Genomic DNA, 24778 nt, shown 5'->3' on the forward strand with positions numbered 1-24778 from the left:
AAGGGTGCTACGCAGCAAAACAACTGCCCGGCAGTTGAGAAAGCAGATGCATGCCAAGGGTTGGGCTCGACATCCACAAGCGAAGGAGCCAAACCTGGCTGGAGGGATGCGGGTGATGCCGCAGTTCAGGGTTGTGGCAAGCTGGAGGCAGAGAAGGGATGTGTTGCCTCAGTGCAACTCCATTGGAGGGTGCAAGGGCAGATAAATACAAGGAGGAAAAATTGCTACATGAGCTAGAAAATGAACGCAGTCTGAAAACAAAACGTTTGGAGGTCAAAAAGCAGAGGGATCTGTGAGGAGTGCCAAAATCAAGCTGAGACCAAAGCCTTGGCTTTCCCTGAGTGCCCTCAGGGGAGCTGGGGTGGCACAAGGGTCGGCGCCCCCATCCCCAGAGCCTGGCCTGCAGCATGCGGGGTGCCTCCGGCTGCCCCAAACCTGGGGGCTTCTCCCCGATCGCAGGGGATCTGTACCTAAACCCGGCACAGCTGGGGGTGCAAACTCCCCCGCCCGGCACCCGCAAAGCAGCGTGGCTCTGGGGGCTGCTAAATAGTCCTTGAAACTTCAGAACAACACTGAGAGCATTAAAATTCTCCCCTTTCTCTTACAATTTGTCTATATTGTGCAATATTGATCTCTTCGTGCAAGGTTTATAGTATATTATTCTTTATTTGCTTTCTGCACTCTGTGCTCCTCCTTTACAGCCCAGTTATTTTAACTTGCCCTGTTGTGTACCTGCCCCCGGACCTGTGCCTTGTGCCCCTGGTGGTTTCCCCATCGGTGATTATACAGCTCGGTTCCCCTGGGCATTGAGTGCAGAGATTAAAGCTTCCAGGATGCTCTGACACGGTGGGGACAGGGGATACCCAAGGAAGATAACTGGAATTCCCAATGACTGCTTGGAAGAGATGGCACTGATAGCTCATTACCCCATGGCATCTGTAGTTCTGCCTGTGATAAAGATTTGGGGGCAATTAACAGCATGCTTATAGCATCAGCTAGTGCTTGCCTTCCCAGGTACCCAGGGAAGTGCCCCAGGTGTGCCTTGACCAGCACACTGCCCTGTTCCCAGTTCTGCAAAGCTTTAACATGCTGCATCCCTGCTGAGTCTGTCCCAAGGATTTAACCTTCTCCAAAAAGCAAAAAATTCAGGAGGGAAAAAAAAAAAAAAAGCCGCTTAGGTTTGGACTTGATGGATCAGACCTGCAGACTCCAGATCCCACTCCATGCCACATTTTAGAAGATGTGATATGTCTGTCTCCATCCTCATCCTTTCCTGAGTCTCTGTAATCCCAAATATAACCCGGCAGGCCCCGAGCGGCGCGCAGCTCGCAGGCAGCGGTGCCCCAGCCCATGGCCGTCGCCCCGTGACCCGGGATTGCCGTCGAATGCCGAGCGGGCAGCCGGTGTGCGGACAGCCGGCGTGCGGGGACGCGGCCGCACTGCCCAACGCGGTGCCGCGGGAGCGGGAGAAGAGGATGCACGCGTCTGAAAATCCAGGTAAGGAAAGCGTCACCGCCAGCGGGTGCGATGGAAGGAGAGCGAGATGGTGCGCGGTCAGACAGGGGATGTTGTTTACGGCAAATTTGTGCTGAGTAATCACCGGGAAGGCACGCTCGGCTCCCGCAGCTCAGCTCGGGGTAAAGCTAAAGATCCTGCTTTAAATGTAAAGCCTTGTTATGTAATAGGTTTGAGGGAAGGTATTGCATGGGAAAACTGCTTCTTTTGGCGGGGTAGCATGCCGGCAAGTTAGGGTGCTGAATTCAGCCGTGCATAGCCAGGCGTACAGCGATTAACGACCCCGAGCTGCCTCCTGCTCTGGATACCTTGATAACTCCGTGCTGAATGTAAGCATCTCTCCTTGCTCCCCAGAAGAGGTGTTTGTTCATCTTAGGACTGTGAAAGCCATTTGAGCATATCACTTTCCACAAAGAAAAATTATTTTCAGGCTTAAAAAAAATAATTGTACCTTATAACTGAACTATACTTCCTACAGGAAGGGTATTTGGCTGTCTATAAATGCTGTGATGAAATCCTGACACCCAGCCTTTTGCAGGGCATCCACTGTGAAGCTGACCTTCAACACCCCCCATTTTATTATGCTGAGACAAACACAGAGCTGCATCCCCTTTAAAAACCCTACTTCAGGCCAGAATAGAGAATATATATATATAGGTAAATGTGTACATCATTGCCTTTGCTTCAGTCTTGCTGACACAGCCCCATTGGGTGCTCCAGGAGGGGCCGGGGTGGCTGGCAGGGCTGCCCGCTGCCCACCCACTGCTGCCTCAGGTAGGTGCTTATCCCCCTCGGCATTGCCTCGGGAGCACTGTGACTTTAAATCAGGACATATTTAACGTCTTGCTGATGTATTTGTGGCTGTTGTTACTATAGTCTTATTTTGGATACTGCCAAGGAGAGGAGGAGGAGGAGGAGAAGAGGGAGGAGGAGGGCGAGGAGTCTTTTAGACAGGACCCCAGGTCTGCAAACTAAAGACTTTATTCACCTTCTGCATTTGGACTCGGGCCTCCATCTTCTGATAGCTCTTCTTTACCGGTGGATTTCTCTTAGTCATAGCCTTCCCTGAGGAAGGGAAAAAAAAAGATTTTTTTTTTAAAAAATCAGCGTACCAAGTAATTCAGATGGCACAGGCAGCATGAAGGCAACACGAGATGCACTATATTTAGCCAGCCATGACACAGCCAGCTTGTTTATGGTCCCAGAAATGCACCCAGCTGATAGATGCAGGATTTCGGAACGGCTGCAGCCTTTAAGGAGGAACTGCATTTTGTCCTTGAGCGCCGGGTTCCTCCTGCGTGCCGCCAGCAGTGTAAGCGCCAATGTTTAATTGCTGACCCGACTAATCCGCTGCACGGACGGCTTTGCCCTGCTGCAGATTAATTGCGGGGCCTCCCGCTGCAGCCACGGCAGTGCTTTCTGCGAGTCCTCAAAGCTGGATTTTTCAGCAGGATTTGCTAAAATCCATCCTGCTTTGCTGCAAAAATATGGTGGCAGCCTGGGGGCCACGTGGAAAAGGGAATTGCTGGACCATAGCAGTGGAGAGTTTGGTACCCAGATGTGACGCCCAGGTTTTGGGATCAAAATCGGGCTATCAGGGCACGTGGGCTTGGTGCCGATGCTGCGGGGCTGTGTTTTACTGCACCCACAGCTCCGCTCAGGTGGCTGAAATCGGCCTTGCAAAGGCAATTAGCATCACCAGCGCGCAAAGGATGCAGCAAAGGCTATAACCTGAACATCGCTAATGAACGGCTGGACCCAAAAGGGTGGCTGCTCCTCTCCTGGGATGCTCTGGAGATGGGGAGATGCCTGAAACTGCTGCGGAGCTGCTCAGGGGGGTCTGACCTCTGCTGGGTGCGTGTGGCGTCCCACAGCCCTCAGATTTCAGGGAACACGGTCTGGAAATCCCAGCTGTGACCGTACCCATCCGAGATGCTATGATTTGCATCCGCTGCAAAAATGAGAACATGGATGCTTTTTCAGGGGCAGATAAAGCAGCCGTGGGAAGCTCTTGATATCAAAATGCTATAAACATGACTTTTATTACTTATAAATATTACTAAATATTGCTTCTTACTAAATTATAAATAATTTATGAAGCCTTACAGTAGTTTGTATTACAGTAGTGTGTGAGGCCCTGTTTTGATGGGTGCTCTAAACAACACACAGGCTTCTTTCTCCTGAGGGAGTTCTTGTCTTCAGTAACGGGGGATCGGGAGGTTGGGAAGGGTACCAGTCACATCCCTGAATCACGGCTGGGAGGCGGAGAGGTGGGAAATCAGGTGTGCAGAACAAACCATGCAGGGAGACTGAGGCAAGGGGCAGGATTTCCTTCAAATCCTCTGAAACGGGGTTTTTGCCATGCAGAAAATGTGAAGTTTATTCCTTTTCCAGGCCATGTTTTGAAGCAAAACCTAAATGACCCAAACACTTGAATTCCTTTTCCAAGTAATAGTTTTCACGGAAAACTTTACAGAACAAGCAATTTGCTTTCTCGCTAGCACAGGTTTCTCCGGGGCACGCTGCCTGTACCAGGGTCCCTGCCCTGGCACGGGGTCCCTCGCTGAGGCACGGCGGGGCGGGACACAGGCTCTGCACACATTTACTCCTGGCGTTTGTTTTCCACCCCACCAGATTTTGGAAGGTATTTAAACTGAAGCACATCCACGCAAAACTCCCAGCCTGGGAGCCACATGGCATAATTATTTTAAAGCCACGTGGTATAGACTAGCACCTGTAATATTATTTTCTGAGTTCACATATGTGGTGTTTAACTCTTTCCTGCCCTAAATGGTTTTGAAAGCCTGAGCTGGATATAGGTGGAGCCATGAATTTCCCCCAGCTCCATCACCTGCCCCTCACTCAGGGCTGTTGGCAGCCTCCGGGAGAGCATCCCACAGCGCAGAGCAGCTCCCACCAAACCCTTACAGCAGCGCAGGAAGCATTGCTGGCAGAGGAAGATTGCTTTGAATCATTTCTGCTGAGTCAAGCACGCTTCATCTGAAGGTTCATGAAGTTTTTCTATTGCCTGGCATCTCAAAGGCATCCCAGCAATGCTTTCCCAGACTAGGGACAAAGCTCTGGGATCCATGAGAGGCTGATTCAGTTAGTGTCATAGGAATTAGCAAAGTGGGGTTCGTTACCTTTCATGCTGTAAATGGCTCACCGGCAGAAGGATGAGGGCGTTCGTACCCAGCCTGGCTCCCTGCCTGGCTTAAAGGGGCTGTAATGTCACTAAGGACCAGACTTCTGGCTCCTGTCCCGCTGAATTTATAGCCTGCATCCAAAGGCACAGGGATCTGCTGCAAGGTATTCCCACGCCAATGCAATTGGGTGTCTCTCCCCTGGGCTCATGCCCAGGCTATTCTTCCAAAACTGCGGAGCACCGTGTAGATTGAAAACAGCATTGTGGGAGAGAGCATAGGGAGCCATGCAGGGTCTGCTAGAGTATTACTTTGGAAATGATGAGTGATTATAAATCCGAACCCAAACTGCATCAGTTAGGCATGATGCGGGACCTGTAAGTCAGTAGATAGCGTGAGCTGAGACCGACATAATTTTTTAATCTTTTATATCACAGCCAAGACAACAAAGCTTTAATACTATAACTTTTCCTATTAGTATAGATAAAAAATACTGTACCAAAATCTGTTAGAGGGTAGAACCACTTCAATGGGGATGTGTTGGGTGTCTGGCAAACCTTCCTGTGCTATCACACTCACCCGTATCTTCCCACCCTTTGCCAGCCAAACCTCACTTGCCCATCCATCCAAGAGACACCATCACTCTGAAGCCTGGAGTGAGGATACCTGTCCCCTGGCCTGTTCCCCCAAAGGAAACCCTCACCCCATATACATCCAAAAAAGAAGTGGCGGTGGGAGTGGGTGAGGTGGGCAACAGCCACCAGCGTGGGCCAGCAGTGCCAGCTGTAATTCCCTTCTGCTTTCACGGAAAGACTCACGGCGTCGAGGGGTCCTTGGCCGGGGCTACCTGAGAGCAATGACCCGACTATTTTCATTATATGATTTGCTGCTGGAGCCTGACCCTGGGCACAGCAGCGGTAGCTGAAGCTACCCCATGATGACTCACTTGGGTAATTTTTCTCCTTGTTTTGACCAAGAGCCATTTCCTAAAGCAAACAATAACCTGCTGCAAAGAAATTCAAAATCACACTTTGGACTTTTTCTATGCACTTAAAAAAGCGAAAGTCTGGCCATTCTATTGTTTCAAATGCAAGCACTAGTGCAAGCTGCATCGCAAGCGCGCAAGCCAAGTAATTTAGCTTTGTAACTCGTTGCAATCAGCCAGGTTTAATAGAAAGCTGAGATTTTTCCAAGGTACCAGCTGTGGGTCCACCTCTGTCTTGGTTAATGAATGCAGGACTCCTCTTGTTGCTAGTGGAAATTTTTGTGTGTTTCTGAACTCATGTCTTTCATTCTAACAGGGATTACACGTACACATATTTTGCAGGCTCGCAGACCTGCTTTAGGAGGGCTATGCCCAGATTTTTCTTGGTATTTAGCCACTTACCTCACAGTGAATGGGAAATGGTGAATAAATGGTAGTTAGGCAGCAAAATAACTGATTTTAACCTAAATACCTGATTTTGGCCTGAGGAATTTTATGAACGGCTGTACAGCCTCCCATTTTCCAACTGTTCGCAGGCTGGGGACTTCCTAAGCAAACAGCGATACGCTCCTGTTTAACGGCCCTGTATAGATCTGTTTTCCCCATACATTCCTCCAGCCTCTTGGTGAAGCATGTACATATTTAGTATCTACAACAGCCTTTGGCAGGCAGCTCCACAGCTCAGCGTTGCTGAGGAGCCAGTCAAATCCTTGAATACTCCGAAACAAAGTCTTGGGCTGAAATGAGTAAGTTGTGTATCATCCCCTGACAGCGCTTTAACAAGGCTAAAAGGCAAGAAATAAAAAACCATGCAGACACAGCAGTACACTTCAGGGTGTGTGCTGTCACAGAGAGGAAAGGATGGGAAAAAAGATAATAAGAGTCAAACATTAGCCACATCCTAAGTCACTGGAAAAAGCGATAATGGTGAGCAGCCGCGCAGGCGCCCCGGTTGATTTGGCAGGTAAGCAAGGTGAGCACAACCTTGCCGAGGTGTGTGATAGCACGCGGTGGAACTGTCCCGCTCAAAGCCCCCGGGCGCCCTCAGGATAACTGTGCTCAAGGTTTGGTACTATGACCAGAAGGAACGCTCCTGTGGGAGCAGTTGTGATGCTTTCTCCGCCACCAGCGGACCTGCCAACAAGGGTTTCCTTCTACAGGTGATTGCATAAGGACCGTGAATACCCCTGAAATGAAATTTTGGTGGTTGCTTGACAAATGCCTGTGAATATCTTCTTCAGCGTCCATCTGCTGAAGAAGACATTCACTGCAGCTTCAGCTGCTGATGCTCCAGCTGGCAGTGAGGAACATTGCAGTTGGGTTACACCACAGCAAAGGCTCAAGGCTTCCTCTGATGAGGGAAAGCAAAGGTTTAATTGAGTCTAGCACTTAGAAACAACTCAAACTTTCTCAGGACCATGTTTGCTTTTTATTAGAGTTTTATTAGAACAGGACAGTGGAAGATCCTGAATATCAGGGAGGGGTTAAAAAAGGATGAGATTATTTTACCCCCATCTCTCCACCTGGATCCCCAAATTGCAGCCCTATTTGCCCATGGCACACCACATCCCACACCAGCAGGCTCCTTATTTCTCCAGCAAACCCAGGCATGGACACACTATTCCCACATACAGAGAAAGGAACAACCTGGCCATCCTTGACTCCAGTCCAGATACCACTTCTTTATCCTCAGCACAAGTCTGGATGCTGCTTTGAAATCATATTTCTGGCTCTGTACCAAGAGCCTGTACCCATTTTGCCCTCACGTGCCCGTTCCCAGGGTGATGCAGGGGAATCTATGCTCCTGGCCGGCCCGTGGTGCTGCCCAGGTACGAATGGAGCCTCCAGATGAGAGGGCGAGGAGCATGATCCTTGCTGTGCTGGTCACATACACCCCAGCGTCACCTGGGCTTGACCCACGTCTCATCTGAACATGGAAATGAGAAGAATTTATTCTACAGGAGCAGGAACTGCTGCGGGCTGGCTCCTGGGGTGCTGGTTTGCCAGCTGGTGCCACTGCCATGGCAGTGAAAGGAACAAACCCTGACGGACCCTCCCAGGGACCCCAGTGCACTGGGAGCCTGCGAGGCTGTGCCTGTGGATGGAACCAAGAGTGATGGAAGGCTCCTGAGGGGAAGGGAGGGTCTGGCTAACACTCTCACAGGGTAGGACTCAACCCAAGTTCACGGCAGTCCCAGATGGAGGATCTGGCCATTTTCAGAGAAAAAGATGGTTTAGAAGACACTGATTTCTCTCAGTTGGCCTCAGAGATGATTTGGAAGGTAGATCTTTTGGCCATATATGTAGAAGTTTATTCATTGCTGCTTGTAAAGATTGTGACTGCTTTGACAATTGCTGTTTTCATGAGAAGACAGGAGGAGGTATTTTGGTTCTGGTCCTCTTAGGACAAGAAGCAAAGCAAAAAGGGGGATACCACATAGACTGCTGATGGCCTTAGTTAGCTGCTGTGATTTTGGAACTGGTTTCTTAAAAAAAAAAAAAAAAAAGGCGCAAACCCCCCCCTAAGACCCTCTTCCGAGGTGGAATTGTTTTGGCTCTCACCATGGCTTTGCTTTTGCTCCTCACCACACTAAGCTTTGTCAGGAGGGAAATGCACTGCTCTAGCATGACAAGAGCCAGGTGAGTTGAATGGAGAGCAGCAGGTGCAATCAAGAGGTATCACTGTCTTGAAGCTAATTCAAATGGTGCTGTATAGCTTAAGTTTTTAAGATCTTTGGTTTACGTTTGAACACACCAGGCCAAAAATAAAATAGAAAAATTCAGATTTTCTTTATCCATGGCAGTAATGACCTACAATGCCATGCCATTATTTCTTACAGTTCCCCTGTGCTGCTCACTGGTGGTAGCTGTGGTGGTCCTAGCCCAGACAAGGAGCTTGCTGGCTGTAATCAATCCAATCAATTGCTTAACCAGGGTTAAACTAAGTGACTCATCCCAAATGCTGGCAGCTGTGGAGGCTTCGGGGTGGAGATGCTCCTGTCGGTGCTCCCTGCTCCCTGGAAAGGTAGGCAGTGGGACAGACACTTCTAAGGGTATAGGGAATGGGTATTTGCTGGAGTAAAATTGCTGTGGAGGATGTCCAGGAGGAAAGACCCAAGAGAAAAATGTGGCGATGTTCTTGCTTTCCTGGAGAAGAGTGCTGTAGGCACAAGGGACAAAGCTGGCCCCTGTGGTCTGAGGGTGAGAGCGCAATGCTGAGATAGGCACAGTTGTCAGTGCTGTTGGTTCTACACCCCGTTAGTTCCTAGGGCAGGAAAGATGCCTGTACTACACCAAGTTTTTCATGACTAGCTAGATTAAGTGGGAAAATTGCAAGCAATACCTCGCTACCTAATGTGTACAGCAACAGCTGTGCTGTACATCTGCATACTAAACAAACACAAAAAGGTGGTGGCTGTTATTTTTTTTCAGAACATCAAAAATTTATCAAACTGCTTCAATTTATACAGGTGTTTAAGCCTCCTTCTGCTGGTGACGTGGCTCATGGCACAGCTCAAACACTTGATAATGTGGCAACGTGTGATGGGGGGTGGTTACTGGGGTGCTAAAGGGTTCTCCAGAAGGTGGCTGTGGCTGAATGCCACGTGTGTTCCTTGCAAGGTTTTGAGGAAGGTAAGCCAAGTTATAGAGCTGGGCTGGGTTTGTTTGAAAAGCCATTTTGCAGAGTACTTGTTACAAGAATGTTGAAGGCAGCCCACATTCAGGAGTCTGTGAATTAAGGTTATTTCATTATGATCTGGGTGCTTTGGAAGAGGGAAAAGGCACAAACGTTAATTCTCTAGAATATGTTTTGATGTGCCCGTGTCCCACTGCAAGGAGCAAGGCACACATAAGTGTGAGGAGACAGGCAAAAGAAACTATTGTAGCTTGGGCTACAGAGAGAAGGGGCTGCCCTGTGCAGCAGGGAAATGGAAATATGAAATAAGTTTGAGGAATATGAAAGCTGCTTGAGCAAGTCTTACTTTTCTTAACAGGACATGCATTCTCTTTCAGGCAGTGACAGCAGTCCATATCATACGGCACAGCTGGTGTATATACTTCCCTATATGTGTACAACTGGGTTTGGTCTTCTTGCAGAAATGCTTTGTGCAGGGAGAGTTCATTGCTTACAGTGATAAACTTTGGAAGAAAAAAATATATTGAGTTGTAAAGGTATTGGTCCAGATATTAAATTAATTTTCAAGCTATTTTTGTAATTCTCACAACACTCCGCAGTTTGAATGTGTTCATGAAGAATTAAGAGTATAACATTTCACCTTAGCTGTTCGTTGAATTGGAGGAGAGGTGGAAAAAATTAAATTGCACCTCAGTATAGTTGGTGGTTGATTACAGCTGTGAAAAGAGACTTTACCCAGGAGAGGCTGCAACCCAGACAGAGAAAAACAGTCAGAGGCTGGCAAATCAATTGACTTTTCCAAGGTCAGTAATGGGGAGAGAGTTTGTATCTCCTGAGTCTTGAGCAACACACAGTCCTCCTTAGCATGTCATTAACATCTCCCACAGCCTTAATGGCACCTGCCAGCCTCACCATTCAAACAGAATACTTCTATATTCTGTAGTATCATTAGCCACCGCTCAATAAATCTGCAAGGATGTTAGTGAGATTTTCGAAGTAGCTGGTTCCCTAGTTCTTCCTTCTTTACTCTCATTTATGAAAATCATGTGCCTTTTAACACCTTTTTTTATTATTATTTTTTTGATATAGCATTCTTTACACTTTACCTCCAAAAGACAGAACCATGTGGCCCTTCATTAGCCCAACTTAAAGGGAGAACTGGGGGAGAAGGGAATATCACTTTATACATTCTCTTCAGCTAAAATTCCCATAGGGCTGGAAAATGCATGGATAAGTGTAGCTTCAACCGAATCCCACACACCATGCTTCCCTAATCCCATCTCTTTGTGTTTGTAGCAATGGTAATTACAAGCAGGGATGGGACTTTGAAGTCTGTTTCCTCCTCCCTCCTCTGCCCCAAGATCCCCTGGAGAGGCTGCTTGCTCCCTACGTGGTGCCTGTGCTGATGCTTTGCCAAACCCGCTTTCCTCAGGCTGGAGCTTCAGGCTATGGTGGTGATTCCCCTTTGGGACTCCTTAGAGGAAAGGCAAGCTATGATCCCCCAAACTCTGGGACAGATGTAGAAAGAAACATATTAATAATGGATTCAACAAGGAGAAGCAGGGTTTTTTTCTTTCTAAGCAGGACTGTACTCTGCCTCTGCAGATGTGACAGTGGCATCAACGTTGGTAGGCAATGCTGAGCCAAGGATGTGCTGTTGAGGCTGCAGTGGGCAGTGACAGCGAGACTGCAGCTGGGGGAGCATGAATTCTGGACCTGCTATGGGAGAAGGGCGAGCTCTAATTTCCGCTGGAGTGAACTTCCCCTCTTGCTCCTACCCTTTTTCCATGAGAACATTTTCAGCAGAACATTCCTTTTGCTGCCTAACTCAGACAGATCCTTGCTGGTTTGGGGATTAAGGACTTCTGGATTTAGGGTATGAAGTTTTGTCTAAGCTGAGTTCTTTGAATTGGTGCATAAAGGCAGCAGAGGAGGCTAAGAGACCCCAGGTGACAGTTTAAGATGGGGGATAGGTTGTGTAGGGTGTTGTGTTGTGCCAGGTTCCCCAGCTTGTTCCCTCTAACAGGCTGCAGTTGCCTCCAGTGCAAGCACGCTTGAGTACTCATGGAAGTGTTCCATAGACTTAATGCGCCCCCTTCACCCAAGAGCCTGGTCTTTCCTGTTCAGGTTGTTACCCAAGCAAGGAAAATGAATGAAAATCCACCTTGACTCCCCCAGTTTCCCCATTTTTATCCTAGAGCGCAGGAATCGTTGTATCCTAGGTTGACTAAGAGAGATTAACAGATGTGATCTCTTGAAAAAAATATCTGCGCTTTTATATTTTCTTTCTTAAGTTGTTGCATCTGGGTGCCAAGAGCAGGGGGGCGACCACCCAGTCCCCCAGGCGAGCATTGCAGTCCGTGTATCGCTCCATACAGACCTGTGTATTAAGAGCCCAGTAATGAGGGCTAGAAAACACACAATTCTAACCTTGGAGTTTGAGCCATTACTGCTGCTGACTGCGAATGATTTACGCCAGGTTAGTTCATTTTAGTTTGCTGCTTGTCAATCTGCTTGGATTTTTCTGGGAAAATTCTGGGTCACAGATGTACCTGGTCTGCACTGTAATATAAAATTCCAGGAGTTATATAAACAACAGCACATGACAAGGTATGGCTGCACCAGATGCCCACTGGCCTGGAGTGTTAAGCAGGAAAGTTTAAGCCAAGTGTCAGTAATATTTCAAGTTATGGTTATATCTACCAAAGTGGTTATTGATGTTACTGCTTCAGAAGCAAACCCACACCATTTTTCTAAGCAGAGTATTCTCTGTCCTTTCTGTAAGAGATGGAAGGCATACTTGTGTCTGGATGCTACGGCTTCTTCTTGCCTTTGATATTCCTTAAATTAAAAAGAAATCCATTTAGAAGAACTTAATAGTGGTCATTTCCTTTGGCGCACCCTTCAGTTCCTCTGTACCATGTAAAGAAGAAATGACAATGTACTAGCCGTGGCTGCAAAATGTGTCAAGTGAGCTATGGCTCATCAGTTGTTCAAGGACGCAGTTCATGTTGGTCTAAAGTCTGTTCACACGTGAACAGCTAAAATAGATTGGTGAGACCTAACGACAAAAATGGCTTAGCAGTCGGTGTGGCACTTCATCAGTTGGGTGCCACCAATGTGAAGCCAGCAGCAGCAAGGGCTTGGGATGCCGATGCGTCCTGCATTGCCCGCCGTGTGGCTCGGGACTCCCTCGGGTCCTCACACCGATGCGCTTCGGGTTTCTGGGGGCTGAGCGCGGGGCTGCGGTGCCATCCCTCCTCCTCCAGCTGCCGGCCCGCAGCTCGGTGCCCTTGGCCCGTCCCAAGGAACGCGCCTTCCACCGGTAGCGTGACAGAGGGACCTTAAAAACGACGGGCAACTGGGGGAACCTCTTTGGGCAGCCGCACAGCCGAACCCCCGCTGAAGGGCCAACCCGGGGGAGGGGCAGGCTTGCCAGAAGGGAATTGTGTCGATCCAACGCTTTTTGCTAATTGCTGGCGGCAGCTGATGGGGGCGGGGGAGGGGACCCCAACCCCAGCCGCACTGGTGGGTGCAGCACCCTTCCAGCACGCTGCCGCCCAATTCACTGAGACGCTTTCCAGCGCGGACCGGAGCGCGGGGCTGCGGCTCCCCGATTGCTTCCGGGCCCTGGGGGCGGCACCGGGGGCGGCACCGGGGGCGGGGCGGGGAGGCAGGGGGGGCACGGCCCGCCCAGCCCCTCCCCTGGGGCGGCCGGAGCACTTCGCTTCCCTCCTGCCCGCGGCGTCAGAGCAGGTTCTCCGCCCGCCTCGCCCATGAGCCTGCTGGGGAGCTACCGGAAAAAGCCGGGCGGTGACGGCTATGAATCCCTGCAGCTGGTGGACAGCGGCGCTGACGGCGGGGGCCGGCCCGGGGGCAGCGCGGGGGCGGCCGGCCGGAGCCCGGCGCGGCACCAGCAGCAGCAGCAGCAGCAGCAGCAGCCGCAGCCCCGCGGCGAGGGCGGCAGCACCATGGACAGCTCAGGTAGGGGCGGGCCCGCCGCCGCGGGGACCCGCTGCGAGCGGGGGGTGGGGGGTGGGGGCCGCGGGGGGGGTGGTTGTTGGGGGGGGGGGGTGGGGAAGCTGGGCAGCCGGCACAATAGCGGCCCTTTGTCCAGGCGCGGGCGGGGGGATGGAGCAGAGCCAACGGGGGGGGGGGGGGGCGGGGGGCACCGCCGCACAGACGGGCCCTCCCGGCTGGCTCCTGCTTTCACACCCCAAGAGGAAAAGGTTGCTCTGAAGCTAAAATGGATGGAGTGCTTTGGGATCTTTCCCCAACTGACTTATTTCCCCACAGTCATCCTTACTTTTTTTTCCCCCCTCCTCCTCTAAAAAAGCACTCATCAAACTGAGTTGGATTAATTCTGATAGATGATGCGCTGCATGCACCATTTTTTTTTAATCAGGGAGTAGGGGACCAGATGGTCTTTATGACTGGTAATGGGATAGAGAGCTCTTCACCTCTAAATCACAGGTTCAAATTTGCCTAGATAACCCGTAATCGAGAGTACCCATCTGATGGCTTTTATGTGTCTCGAAACGAGCTGGCTCTTGCTCTGGCTGGTCAGATGTTCCCATTGCAGTGACCATCTCCAGCCTTTGCAGACAACTTCTAGAGCTCAGCCCTGGGCAGGGGAACACCCTGTTCCATTGTGAGGGGCCACGTTTGATGTCCACCCACTGTAGCAGGGTAATCTTGCAGCCATACCTGTGCTGCTCCATGAGAGAACAGGGTGGGCCCATGGCACTCAGCAAGCACTCACAATACATCACCTTTGTTTTAATGTGGTAACCTTTTCTCAAGGGGAAAAAACCCTTCATGGTTTACATTTGGGCTTGGGTGGGGAGAAAACCCCCTAACGACCTATGTCTGGGCTTGGGTGGGAAGAGGCTTACCTTGATTTATCGCCCCCCCCCCCCCCCCCCCCCCAATTTCTCTGATGTAACAAGAATCATGTTTTCCACTTTCCCTTGCCATTTGAATTGGCTTGCAAGAGTTCTTTTGGGGATATGCTTTGTTTATTAACTTCTCTTACTCCTGGACTTCAGGAATGTATTTGAATTTGCTGCTATGATATCTCTGCTACAGCTGCTTGTAAGCACAGTGTGTGTCAGTAGATTCTTACTCGCAGTAGGCTGCTGTGTTACAGTTATTTGGATCCTTACGTTGGCATCTGCTGAGATGGTTAGATACTGCGGTCAGTTTAATATCTATCTTTAAAGCAGTTATCTGAATGGGGTTCCTAGAACTTTAAGAACCAAAGGCATTAGTGTTGTGGAAGGTGGCATTCGCATCCAGCTCAGTGTGCGACCGTGCTGCAGCTCGTGTCAAGTCATGGCTCGTGTACAGCTTCAGCTCCATGTATTATTTGAGTGTTGCTGTTGCAATCATTCCGTTTGGTTTCTTCAAGCCACTCCACTCTCTGCCAAGCAAAAAAAACCCCAAACATGCTCATGGATAGCTAGCCAATATCTTTTACAGGTTTTGTGCAATATTTTGCTACTAACTAATAAGGCATCCCACATCATTAATGGTGTTAATGCCCTCTGCCAGTTTCTAGGATGTTCTCCATTTAAACACATGGGCTTGATCAAGGGCTGTCTCTGGAAGCTAATGGTCGGGAGGTTGGTGTTAACCAGAGTTTGCTTCCTCGAGTTCACTTTGGTGCTCGTACTGCCTAAATTTTACAGGTACTATAAACAATGCACCTGAGACTTCAGCAGCAACAAACCTCAAGCCTTAATATGACCCTTGAGTTACGTTTATAGGAAATTTTTTTTCCATGTCTGTTTAATAAGGGCTTTTTGGTGGGTGTTTCTAAATCTTCATATGAAATTTGTTTTTAAAAACAACCTGTATTGAGTGTGATGCTCTGTTCTAAACCCGAAGTCCACGCTTGTATCTGCCTTATTCATGTGAACATTTTATACAGATAAATGCTTAATTTTTATCACTTCATTGCAAAGACATTTTTCTTTGCCAAGTATGAAACTATAAAAGCTTGAAGAAATATATCCGCCCCTCAGGTGTGCTTGTGATTTGGTAATTGAAGCTGTTCATGAATTGTGGGACATGATTTATCTTTAATGCAATGTGAAGATGAATAATTATTTTGGGGGGGGGAATTAGGGGAGCAGTGTGAGAGAAAGACAGGAAAATAAGGTGGCTGGGGTTTCGGCTTAACGGGAGCAGGGAGAAAACCACCACCCACCTGTGGTTTGTTTTTTTTTTATAAATGGAGAATATATTCATATTATAAATTACTTGAGACTCCTCCTTCTCCTAATGATGTTGAAGGCTGAATTCCCAAGATGGGCAGTGGTAGAGCTTATTTCAATTGGGAAAAGAGACCCAAATTCCTTGGGAAGGACACAGGTGCGATGAATTATTGACACGTGACGGTGTGAGGGAGGCGTGCAGCTGGGTCTTGGTGGGGTGGGGAAGCTTTTCTTCTGCATCAGGAGGTAGCAGACCCTGAAGGTGAAATCCTTGAGGTGCCCTGGCCAAACCAGAGCTCTTTATGTACTGCCCACGTGCCCGACCTCCCTTATGTTTCAGTTTTTCTCTTTCTTCTCTATCCCCGCCCCCCCCCCCCCCCCCCCCCCCCCCCCCCGTTTTTAAATAATGGCTTCATGTGTGGCGGAGCAGCTTCTGCCTGAGTTAGCAAAATGGCTGTTTGCAGTTAGCGAGGGAAACGGTCCCAAGGTGCGACTCGGTGCCACCAGGCAATGTGGGGCGCCTGGGTCCACCTGTCTGGCCGGGTTATCACTGTGCTGGCGCCGAACATCTCGGGGTGCAGTTCAGTAGCATCTTCGATTAAGTTAAATAGTTGGAGAGCCCAGCCTTCCTCTTCCCTCCCCGAGCGTAAGATTTCACCTGCAGCAGGGCAGTGTGCTCTGGCATAGAGAAATGGCCTTTGCTCCCTGGAAGATGTGTGTGCAGATTAATATTAAAGCAATTATAGAAGTTAGACAAGAGGATTTGCGCTGAAGGCGAAGCGCTGGCAATTCAGGGGCAAAATACCACTGGTTTGGATAGCGTGGCTGTATTTGCTGTTGCTGCAATGATGCTAACTCACATGAGCTGAGAAAGTGGGTCCCTGTTGGGTTTTTCTATTAATTTTTTTTAAAACTAATTCAAAGTATTAGATCTTAAAGTATCATCTCTTAATGTGGGCTTCCAATCTCATAAACAGCTTCTTGCAATGAAAATAATCAGCAGTTAGAGCTTTGCTGTAGCTTCTGAGCACTTACGATTATTGGCTTAATATTTTTGGGGACTAGTATTTCTTAGAAAGGGGGAGGAAAAAAAAAAAAGAGCCAGGAACCGAGAGCACTGTATGTGTGGGAGGGGGTTGCTGTTGGTAGGCAGGGTCTGATGACGGGAAGGGAGCTGATGCAGAGGGTCTGCCGAGGGGCTCTTTGACCCCACCTTGCCTCTGTGCCGGCATGAGGGGGCTGCGAGCACTGGGGTGGATGCTCTGGCCAGGCTGTGTCCAGAGCCTGAGCCTGGGAAAATCAGAGTTTCAAAGTCTCTGGGACTGGTTCTTGGTTCAGATAGTTACCAATTCTTCTGCCACCATCACCCATGTCACGCAGAGGAGCGCTAACGTGAGCTGTTTAACTGAAGTAGTGACAGTTTTGGTTGCTCCAAGTGCAGCTTGGGGTTCCTCTGTGCTCGCGGGCAGCATAAATGGAAACTCCTGCCCACAGGAATGCTGAGTGCCTCCCTCTTGGGCTTCAGTTTAGCTCAAAGCAGCCACAAGCAGAAACTATTTCACATAGGGTGGTCATATCTGGTGATGCTTGTGTGATGACCTTCTCTTTGGTTGCATTAAACTCTGCCAGATTTCAACCAGTCAGAATGAAACCTTGGTCGGTGTGTGATTTAAATCTCAGATTTAAATCTCACAGTGTGGCCTGTTCATACGGGGTTATGCTTAAGTTCTGTGACACCTTGAGTGGTGTTACTTTGTGCAACTTTAGCACGTGCCCTTAACTGCTGAATGTTCAGCTCCTCCTGTGATGTCTTAAGCAGCTTCCGTGGAATATGCTAGATGCAATAGAGTAACATGATCGCAGTGCCCAACTCTAATGGGACCTATACATAATGGCTACCTGCATGTTCCTCCAGCAAGTGTGTTGGGCTGGGGTTGGAAGCTTGAAGACGGAGGGAAGGGGAGATAAGGGGAGACCTGAGCTGAAGCTGGCAGGACACGAAACATGGCAAGTTCAAAAAAACCCAAATTCCAAGAAAAAAAGCATCTATTCACAAAGGAGTACAAAAGTATTCCTCCTGTCTCTCTATTTTTAAGTTGCTGAAAGTGCTCACAAGATGAGAAGCAGGCAGCAAAAAAGCAATTTATTTAGGGTTTTGCTGTGGCATTCAAGAATGATTTCTTAGCAGCTGGCTGAGCACTGAAAGAAAGAGAGGTTCTAGGGAATAAGGTATAGAAGTAACAACAAGGATATGTGTTACAAAAGGAAAAAACTCTACGCTCTTCTGTGGTGTTCATAAACTACCTAATCTACAAAATAGCTCTTAAACACTCAGGGGAGCGAGTTGCTTGTGCTGCGTGCTTCCTCAGGCGGAGTAACCGCGAAAGAAAAGCATTTAAAATAAATTGCGAGTGAAACTGTGATTTCTTGAAATGTTTTATGCTTGCAAACATAATCTCTTGTATGCTGGCAATTCCTTTTCACTGAGTCAGAAGAGAGACGTCTCCATGTCACTGGCACAGGGTCAAAGACCGCCACTGACAATGTTGTCTTGTGTTCTCTCCTAGCTGCTCTTTCAAACGGGGAGGTTCGGTTTAATAACTCTTTTGTTCGGTTGGTGTTTTTTCGACACTTGAATGATTTGGTGTTGGCAGTAGTGTTCTTTTTTTGTTGTTGTTGTTGTTTTGACAGGGAGGAGAAGCAGAGAGAATGTCAATCAACTTCAAAGACCGATTTCATGGTTTGTGCTGGTAGTTCACTATTCCGGCCTCACATGCATTTTGCTCACTGTAGTAAGAACTTCATAAAGGAAAATAGATAACAAATTTGGCACAGTGCTGGGGGGTACCTCCCCAATGTCCCTACTTGCAAAAACCTCTCTTCATGGAAACCCTCCATATTCCTTAGTTGACAGTGCAAGCAGCATTCTTTAGTTACTACTTCTCAAGTAAAAGCAGATATATCTTAATTCTTCACATTTCCATGAAGTTTACATTTAGGCAGTCTTAAATGAACCTTCAAATAAAAAGCCTTGGGCTCATACAATATTAGTTCTAGCACTTTATCATAGAAAAGCACAAAAAGAAGTTCTTGAGCTTCTCTACCCTGCAGTGTGGTATGGGCTGCCAGCATCCCCGAGTGCTTCCCAGGGGAGGTCAGGGACCCAGTCCCAGCCCACACATGAAAGGGACCGTGACTTCCTGTGGGAGGAGGAATACAGCTTTTCCTGTAGTCGGAGCAGCACTGGAGGAGGGAGGCAGTGCTGCCTGCCTGGACGTGCGTTGCCCAACAGCAGCAGGGATGCACAGAAATCTCCCTGTGCCAGCGGTTCCTTAAGATGTGAACCCAAATCTATTCCTTTTCAAAGCATCTCCTTTAGGAGCTTCCCAGTTCCTCCCAATACCCATACTATATGAGCCCCTTGTAAGCGTATAATGGCTTTATTTCCCCAGCCTGACTTCATCTGAAAAGGATGCTTGTTGCTTTGGGGAATACCAAGGGCAGAACAACATGGGGTCACACCTCTTTTAGAGGTGAAGCCACCAAGAAGCTCTCGGGCAGGCAGTAACGCAGCTTGGAGGCAGTGTCCGCTCTAGGCAAAAGGCCTGGCTAGGCGCAGGCCTGGCTAATTGTTGGCAAGTCGCAGTAAAAATTGCCCAAGAAACAAAGAAAAAGCACTAAACAGCAACAACAAAAGTCCCAATTACTTGCTCACTTGAATAAATTATTGAAGCTGTCTTAACGCTGGGGATATCTGTGCAGCAGGATGGGTCTGTGCTGAACCCTCCGTGGACTGTACTGGTCCTGATGGTGGAAGGGGCAGATACGGACTGGGGAGCCGTGGTCTGGGGAGCTGCCGGCGCTGCCTGCCCTTCCCTCCGGAGAGCTGGAAACTTTCTGTGCTTACCTCCGGCAGCCCAGCTTCACCTAGTATTGCTTATCCAGTTGCAGTTTGTATTACTGCCTCTGTCTGTGTTTTATGCTAATTGCCTGCTTAGGAAAGAAATATTCTGGCTTTAGCCCCGTGTCGGAGCTGGCAGTGTTCTGGGGGAGACTCGCCTCCGGTGAATCCAGCTTTCCCTCCCTACTTGGGAATGGCTGGGTTTTGTCTTGAGCAGGCTCATCTTTAATACACTTATTGCAAACCAGCCAAACTGCGTGGGTTTTGGGGTGGGGGCTAATACTGCTTCGTTTGTCTGATTTGCGACGGTAAGGTGAGCCCTTATCTTCCATTAGGCTCCTTGGCTCTAGCGCATCTCCTGCCTCCCTGTGCCCTTAGAGAGTTCAAACATCTTTACAGCCTGATCTTAAACTTCCCTTTGGCCACGCTGAAGTCATTCCCATGGGCTTTAACCTCTGTTCTTGGGGATTACACTTGCTAAAGCAGCCTTTCATGCCTCCACTATGTGTTTTAAAGCATCAGGATGAGTGAAACCTGGGTTTGGGGGTCTCAGTAATGGCGTTATGAAATGGCAGGAGCCTGCTCTGCTGCTGTTGTCCTGCAGTTCTACTCTGCATGTGTTTTGTTGTTAAAATTTTTGCAGAATAACACTCCAAGACACCTGTGTTCAGCCTTGTAGGGAATCAAACTCTACCAGGAATCTGGGACAGCAATGGAGGAGGGGACAGATGAGATGTAGCAAAAAAAATAATACCAGTCCTCAGGGTCTGTGTCAGTCTGAGGAACTTGCGAAGTAATTTGGGCAGGTAGAAGTATGCTCCCTTCCCACAAATGCCCCTTCGTTGCTGTTTTAGCTGCCTCTGCTGCTGATTTCTTCCCTTTGCAAATGACCACTTGATGCCTGTTAAAAAGTTGATGTAATTGTGACACCTGGGCTATGTCTGATGTAAGAGAGGATGTAAGTGCATATAACAGCATAGGTATTTTAGAGCCTTTGCTTAAATGTGAAGCTCAGCTGTCCAGAAGAGAGCTGTGTGCTGGAAGGAACAGTTGGGCAGGCTTGGGCTTCAGGGCACTGAGATTGTGCTCTTAAAACGTGGCTGACAAAGGAAGCACTTGGATCTAAACGCTATTGATTATCACTGGATGCAAAGGAGCTGCTTGCCCAGAGGTTTTTGTTTAGAAATACGTGCCATCCCTCCCCCTCAAAACAGGAGTTTAAACTCTTCCAGTAATGTCTGCAAATTGATTTGCAAGCCCCTGAAAGCTGAAGTGCTGAGCGTGGAAGATACACTCAGTGTGGGCAACAGCAGGAGCTGGGGATGCTAGGGGTCCCCAGGGGTGTGGGGACTCTGCTCTGCCTGCTTCAGTTTGCCTGGCTGGCTGCTTCTTGCAGACATATATCCCTCCATACGCGATGCACCTATATGAGGATGCTTTAATAATGTTGTGGCAGGGGTGCCTGCAGCAGGGCTGCTCCTCCTGCCCTTTGCATGCTGTGTGGGCTCTTGTGCAATGCCAAGGTGAAGCCGGTGAATACGATGATGGGGCCACGGCAGCCTGGCCTTAGATCCCTTAATGCTGGTGTGAAGTCACGTCCCCCATTACACAGGCTTTGCTGGGGAAGCTGCGTGTGGGAGGAACGTGAGCTGCGGCTGCTCCTGCGCTGGCTGGCAGGGCTGCTGGGGGGAGACAGAAGCACAAATAGTGTCATTTTTTGTTGAGTGTTCCTTAAGAACAATCCAGGCTTTGCTGCTGAAGCCACAACAACGGTGGCTCAACTTCGTTCAGTTTGGGGACCTTTAAAAGGGCCATTTCTGCCGAGGCACACGGCAGCCTCCACTGGATCCCTGGCTCCACTTTCATGCCATGTCCTGGTAATAGTCTGGGAGGAGAGACAAGCAAACAACCGTTCCCCCCCAAAAAATACTTTGTGGGGAGGGAGAAGGCTGTGGTGGAGCAGCTGATAACTTCCAGAAGTATGTGATTTGGGACATGTATGCAGCAACTAACAAGTTGGGTTTTTTCCTCTTCATAGTGTCAGGCTCTCATGGTACCGTAGAAAGAGGATCAGAGGAGCATTTTGTACTCCCAAACTAACCTCTTCTTTTGGGAGGGTGGGAGATGAAGGCTTTAATGCTTTTCTAGAGAAGAACCATGGTGAGGAACAGGGAAGGTTTTGCTCTTTCCTTGCTTCGTCTCTAAAGAAAGCACAGGCAGTAACTCTCTGACAAAAAAATTAAAAAATTGTCATTGAAGATAGTGTTACATATAGTCTGGGCAGACTGAGGTAAACCTGCTTCCTTTCCTATGGTTTCATGTCTGCTTTTTGTCTGCCCTTTACAAGCAAAAAGGGTCTGTTTACTCTTGCTAAGTAACCTATGAAACGCAGTACTTCGCTGCTGATCTTCAATTTCTAGACGTCTTGCTTTCACCTCCCTGCTCTCAAGCTAAGTATTGCTTCATCAGCATAAATATTCAGACTGACATGGTCTTAAATGCCTTTTAAATGTCAGCTCATTTCCCCCTTAATTCTCTGGAGAGCTGGATTTCATGCCCTGTGGTTTGTAGGGTTTGTGGGTTGCCTGGGGGGGCTGGTGCTCAGGGATCCCCCAGGCAGACAAGGACCACAATGTGCAGCCCTTGCAGGGAAAGCTTCCAAATCGGCTATTTCTCGCTTGTTCCAACCCGTGAGCATCTCCCTCAGCTGGTAGTAGAGTAGAACCCTCTGTTGCTGGCCCCTCCGTGGTCCTCTGTGAAACCTCTGGCTGTGGGTGATGGCGGCTGGTGCCAAAGCATCCCCCATCACACAGGGTCACCCCCCTTTCATTCACCCCTTTCTGGCCCCAAATCCCAGTCTTTAAAGCTGGGCTGGTTTAAGTGTCTTTGGTTTTGAACCTAAGCACAAACACTGCTCAGGGGACTGCAGCAAGAGGAGCTGAAGCGAGGGGTCCTTTGTGAGGGTACGGGAGGAGGGAGGTCTTTCCCTTCTGGATACAGTGCCGTTTCTTTCCCTGTCCATGTGGAGCAGCAGTTTCCTAGTTTGGCTAATACATACACTTTGGGTTTGCCCTGCTAAGGGAAGACAGGTGACAACAGGTCTCTTCTGACAGTATCAATGGGTATCAGTCTCTCTGCAGGCTCCCAGCACCCCGTGGCTGTCCTGCCAGAGCACTTTGTGTCACCCTGCCACAACACCTCTGCCTTTGGTGAGCAAGTCATGGGGGGACAGCAGGCAGAGGGGCTGTGCTCAGCTGTTTCCGTACTGGGGCGCATCCTTCTGAACTCCCCTGGCGACCGCAGCGTTCCCTGAATCTGCACCCTGCTGCGGTGGGATGTGGCTATGGGGGCGCAGTGTTTGCTGCGGTATCTTGGCAGCCTCTCTGCCCTGGGAGAAGTTCTCTTCCTGCGCTGCACATCCTTCTCCTGATGCTCTGTAAAATTAGCTAAAGAGCGAGGAGAGAGCTGAAGTGCTTTAATTAAAATTTCTACGCTCCCTAGCTGCCATCCCGTCCAGCACAAGGCTGGTACCGTCAGCAGAGGCTCCTTCAGTTGTAATCTGTCCAGAGACATCCACCCTCTGGCTGATGATGAGAAAGGACTGTGGTAGGAACACTGCTCTGTGACATATTCTAGTTTTGTAAGGAAATGCAGCAGGTTGTCGCAGCACTTGATGACTACTGGAAGTTTATTCTGTGTTCAGAATAATCTCTTCTCAGAGCAGACGTTAGCTCAGAACAAGTACCTTCAGCCAGAACAAATGCAAACTTCCGCTTGTCAATCGAACGGATGAAGTTGGCTCTTTTCCATGCTGCTCCGTCGGCTTGAAGCACTTCAGTGAGACCATCATTGCCATCACCTAACAGAGCTGTGCAAGAGGAGCCATCCCATGCGTCTCGGGCAAGTCTGCAGGGCACATGCAGCAGTAAAACCACTACATTAAAAGTTTCTTTACTGGGAAATGAAAAGGCTGCCGTTAGCAAGCAGTCCCTCTGAAACTTGTGCTACAAATACAGGTCAGAAGCGTGTCTCTGAAGTGCACTAAGCCTTTCGGGGAATATCCAATAACTGGGTTAATAAAAAGTTCCATGTAAGGAACAAGATGCATCTTATATACGTAGAGGCTCATTCTGCATAATGAGACTTCTAGACAGCAACTCCAGCCCATGGTCAATGTTAACGGAACTGCTATGTGACAACATGCCAAAAACTGGGATCCGAGCCACATGGCATGCTCCTGTGCTGCTAACTTGCAGCAAACTGTTTTTACGCAAACAAGCCTGCAAGCTCCTTTTTCTGCCCTACCAGAAGATGCTCATGGGGCTTATGTGGGTTCCTACAAGCGTTAATTTTGGCTTTGGCTACAGCATAGACAAATGTGTGCATGGGATGCAGTTCCTGGGGAAGGGATGGTGTTGTGCCTCAGGTGCTTCATTTTAATACAGAATGTGCCTTTTGCCTTTGTGCTAAGGGAAAGGAATGTTCCTCTGTTCTGGGTTTACCACCCAACTCTGGTAGGAAGATCTTTCTGAGCAGGGATATGCTGTTACACTGCTGACTCAATATCCTGACCAAGCTAGTGGTGATGACCTTATCTGCATGGTGAAACCTGAACCTCCTTCCTGCTAGGCTCCAAGAGGGAGCAATGCCTGGTGCACCCCTTCAGACTCGGAAAGTGTCCTTGGTCTTCCTCCTACTGCAGAATAGGTCATAGTCCTCCACAGGCTGGCCAGTGTGCTTGAGTGACAACTCAACTGCTGTTTTCTCAGGCCTTTTATGCTCGAGAAGAGCAAACGTACAAAGCCAGCTGTCTCTGAGCATGGTTCAGGGACGTGCAATGGCAGCAGTAGGTGATGCCTGGCCAGGTGGCTCATTTCCATAGAAGACGTGTGGGACGTGGGGCTCAGCCCTCCCTGTCCCATGCCCCGTGTCCCGTCCCAGCGACTGTTGCACGTGGCCCGGGGAACCACAGCTGTCCTTTGGAAAGGTCTGCAGGAGCTCTGAAGGTCTCTGTTTGCAAGAGGGACTTAGCACAGAAATGTTTTATTCAGCAAAAGATGCAGGGGCAAGCTACCTTTTTTTTTTTTTTTAAATCTAATTTTTTTTTGGTTGTTCTTGTGCATTTCTGTATATATTGGCAGGTTCGTGTGTTAATGCATTGACTCTTTCTGCTCCATTATACATCTTTATGCTTTGTAGAAGACACTGCCTGGCAGAGGAGCCTTTGGATGTATTTATTTTGTTCTTCTCTGAGCAGTCTGTGAAGACCGTATCATTCCTAGTAACTGAGAAAGACTGCCTTTGTCAGCACCCAAGGATGCTGCTCTCATCCAGTGCCTAAAAGATACCCAAACAAATTACTGCACCTGGTATAGTACT

The 24778-nt window shown here is 48.9% G+C and overlaps 1 protein-coding gene across 3 annotated transcripts in view; it reads left to right on the top strand.

The window, feature by feature from the left end:
• Nucleotides 1–1285: 1285 nt before the first annotated feature.
• The window catches only part of DNAJC6 (DnaJ heat shock protein family (Hsp40) member C6), a 51607-nt gene continuing 28114 nt past the window's right edge, over nt 1286–24778 (top strand). Inside the window, exons 1-2 of one of the 3 annotated variants that reach the window (XM_055724528.1) lie at nt 1385–1497; nt 13117–13264. In XM_055724528.1, the coding sequence (XP_055580503.1) occupies nt 13252–13264 (13 nt within the window). In that variant the 5' untranslated portion in view covers nt 1385–1497; nt 13117–13251. Of the gene's footprint in view, nt 1498–13019; nt 13265–24778 lie in introns of those variants that run through there. The other 2 variants (XM_027804024.2, XM_055724526.1) reach the window with 2 other exon arrangements.

Source organism: Falco cherrug, chromosome 12, assembly GCF_023634085.1.
Source record: "Falco cherrug isolate bFalChe1 chromosome 12, bFalChe1.pri, whole genome shotgun sequence".
Taxonomy (NCBI): Eukaryota; Metazoa; Chordata; class Aves; order Falconiformes; family Falconidae; genus Falco; species Falco cherrug.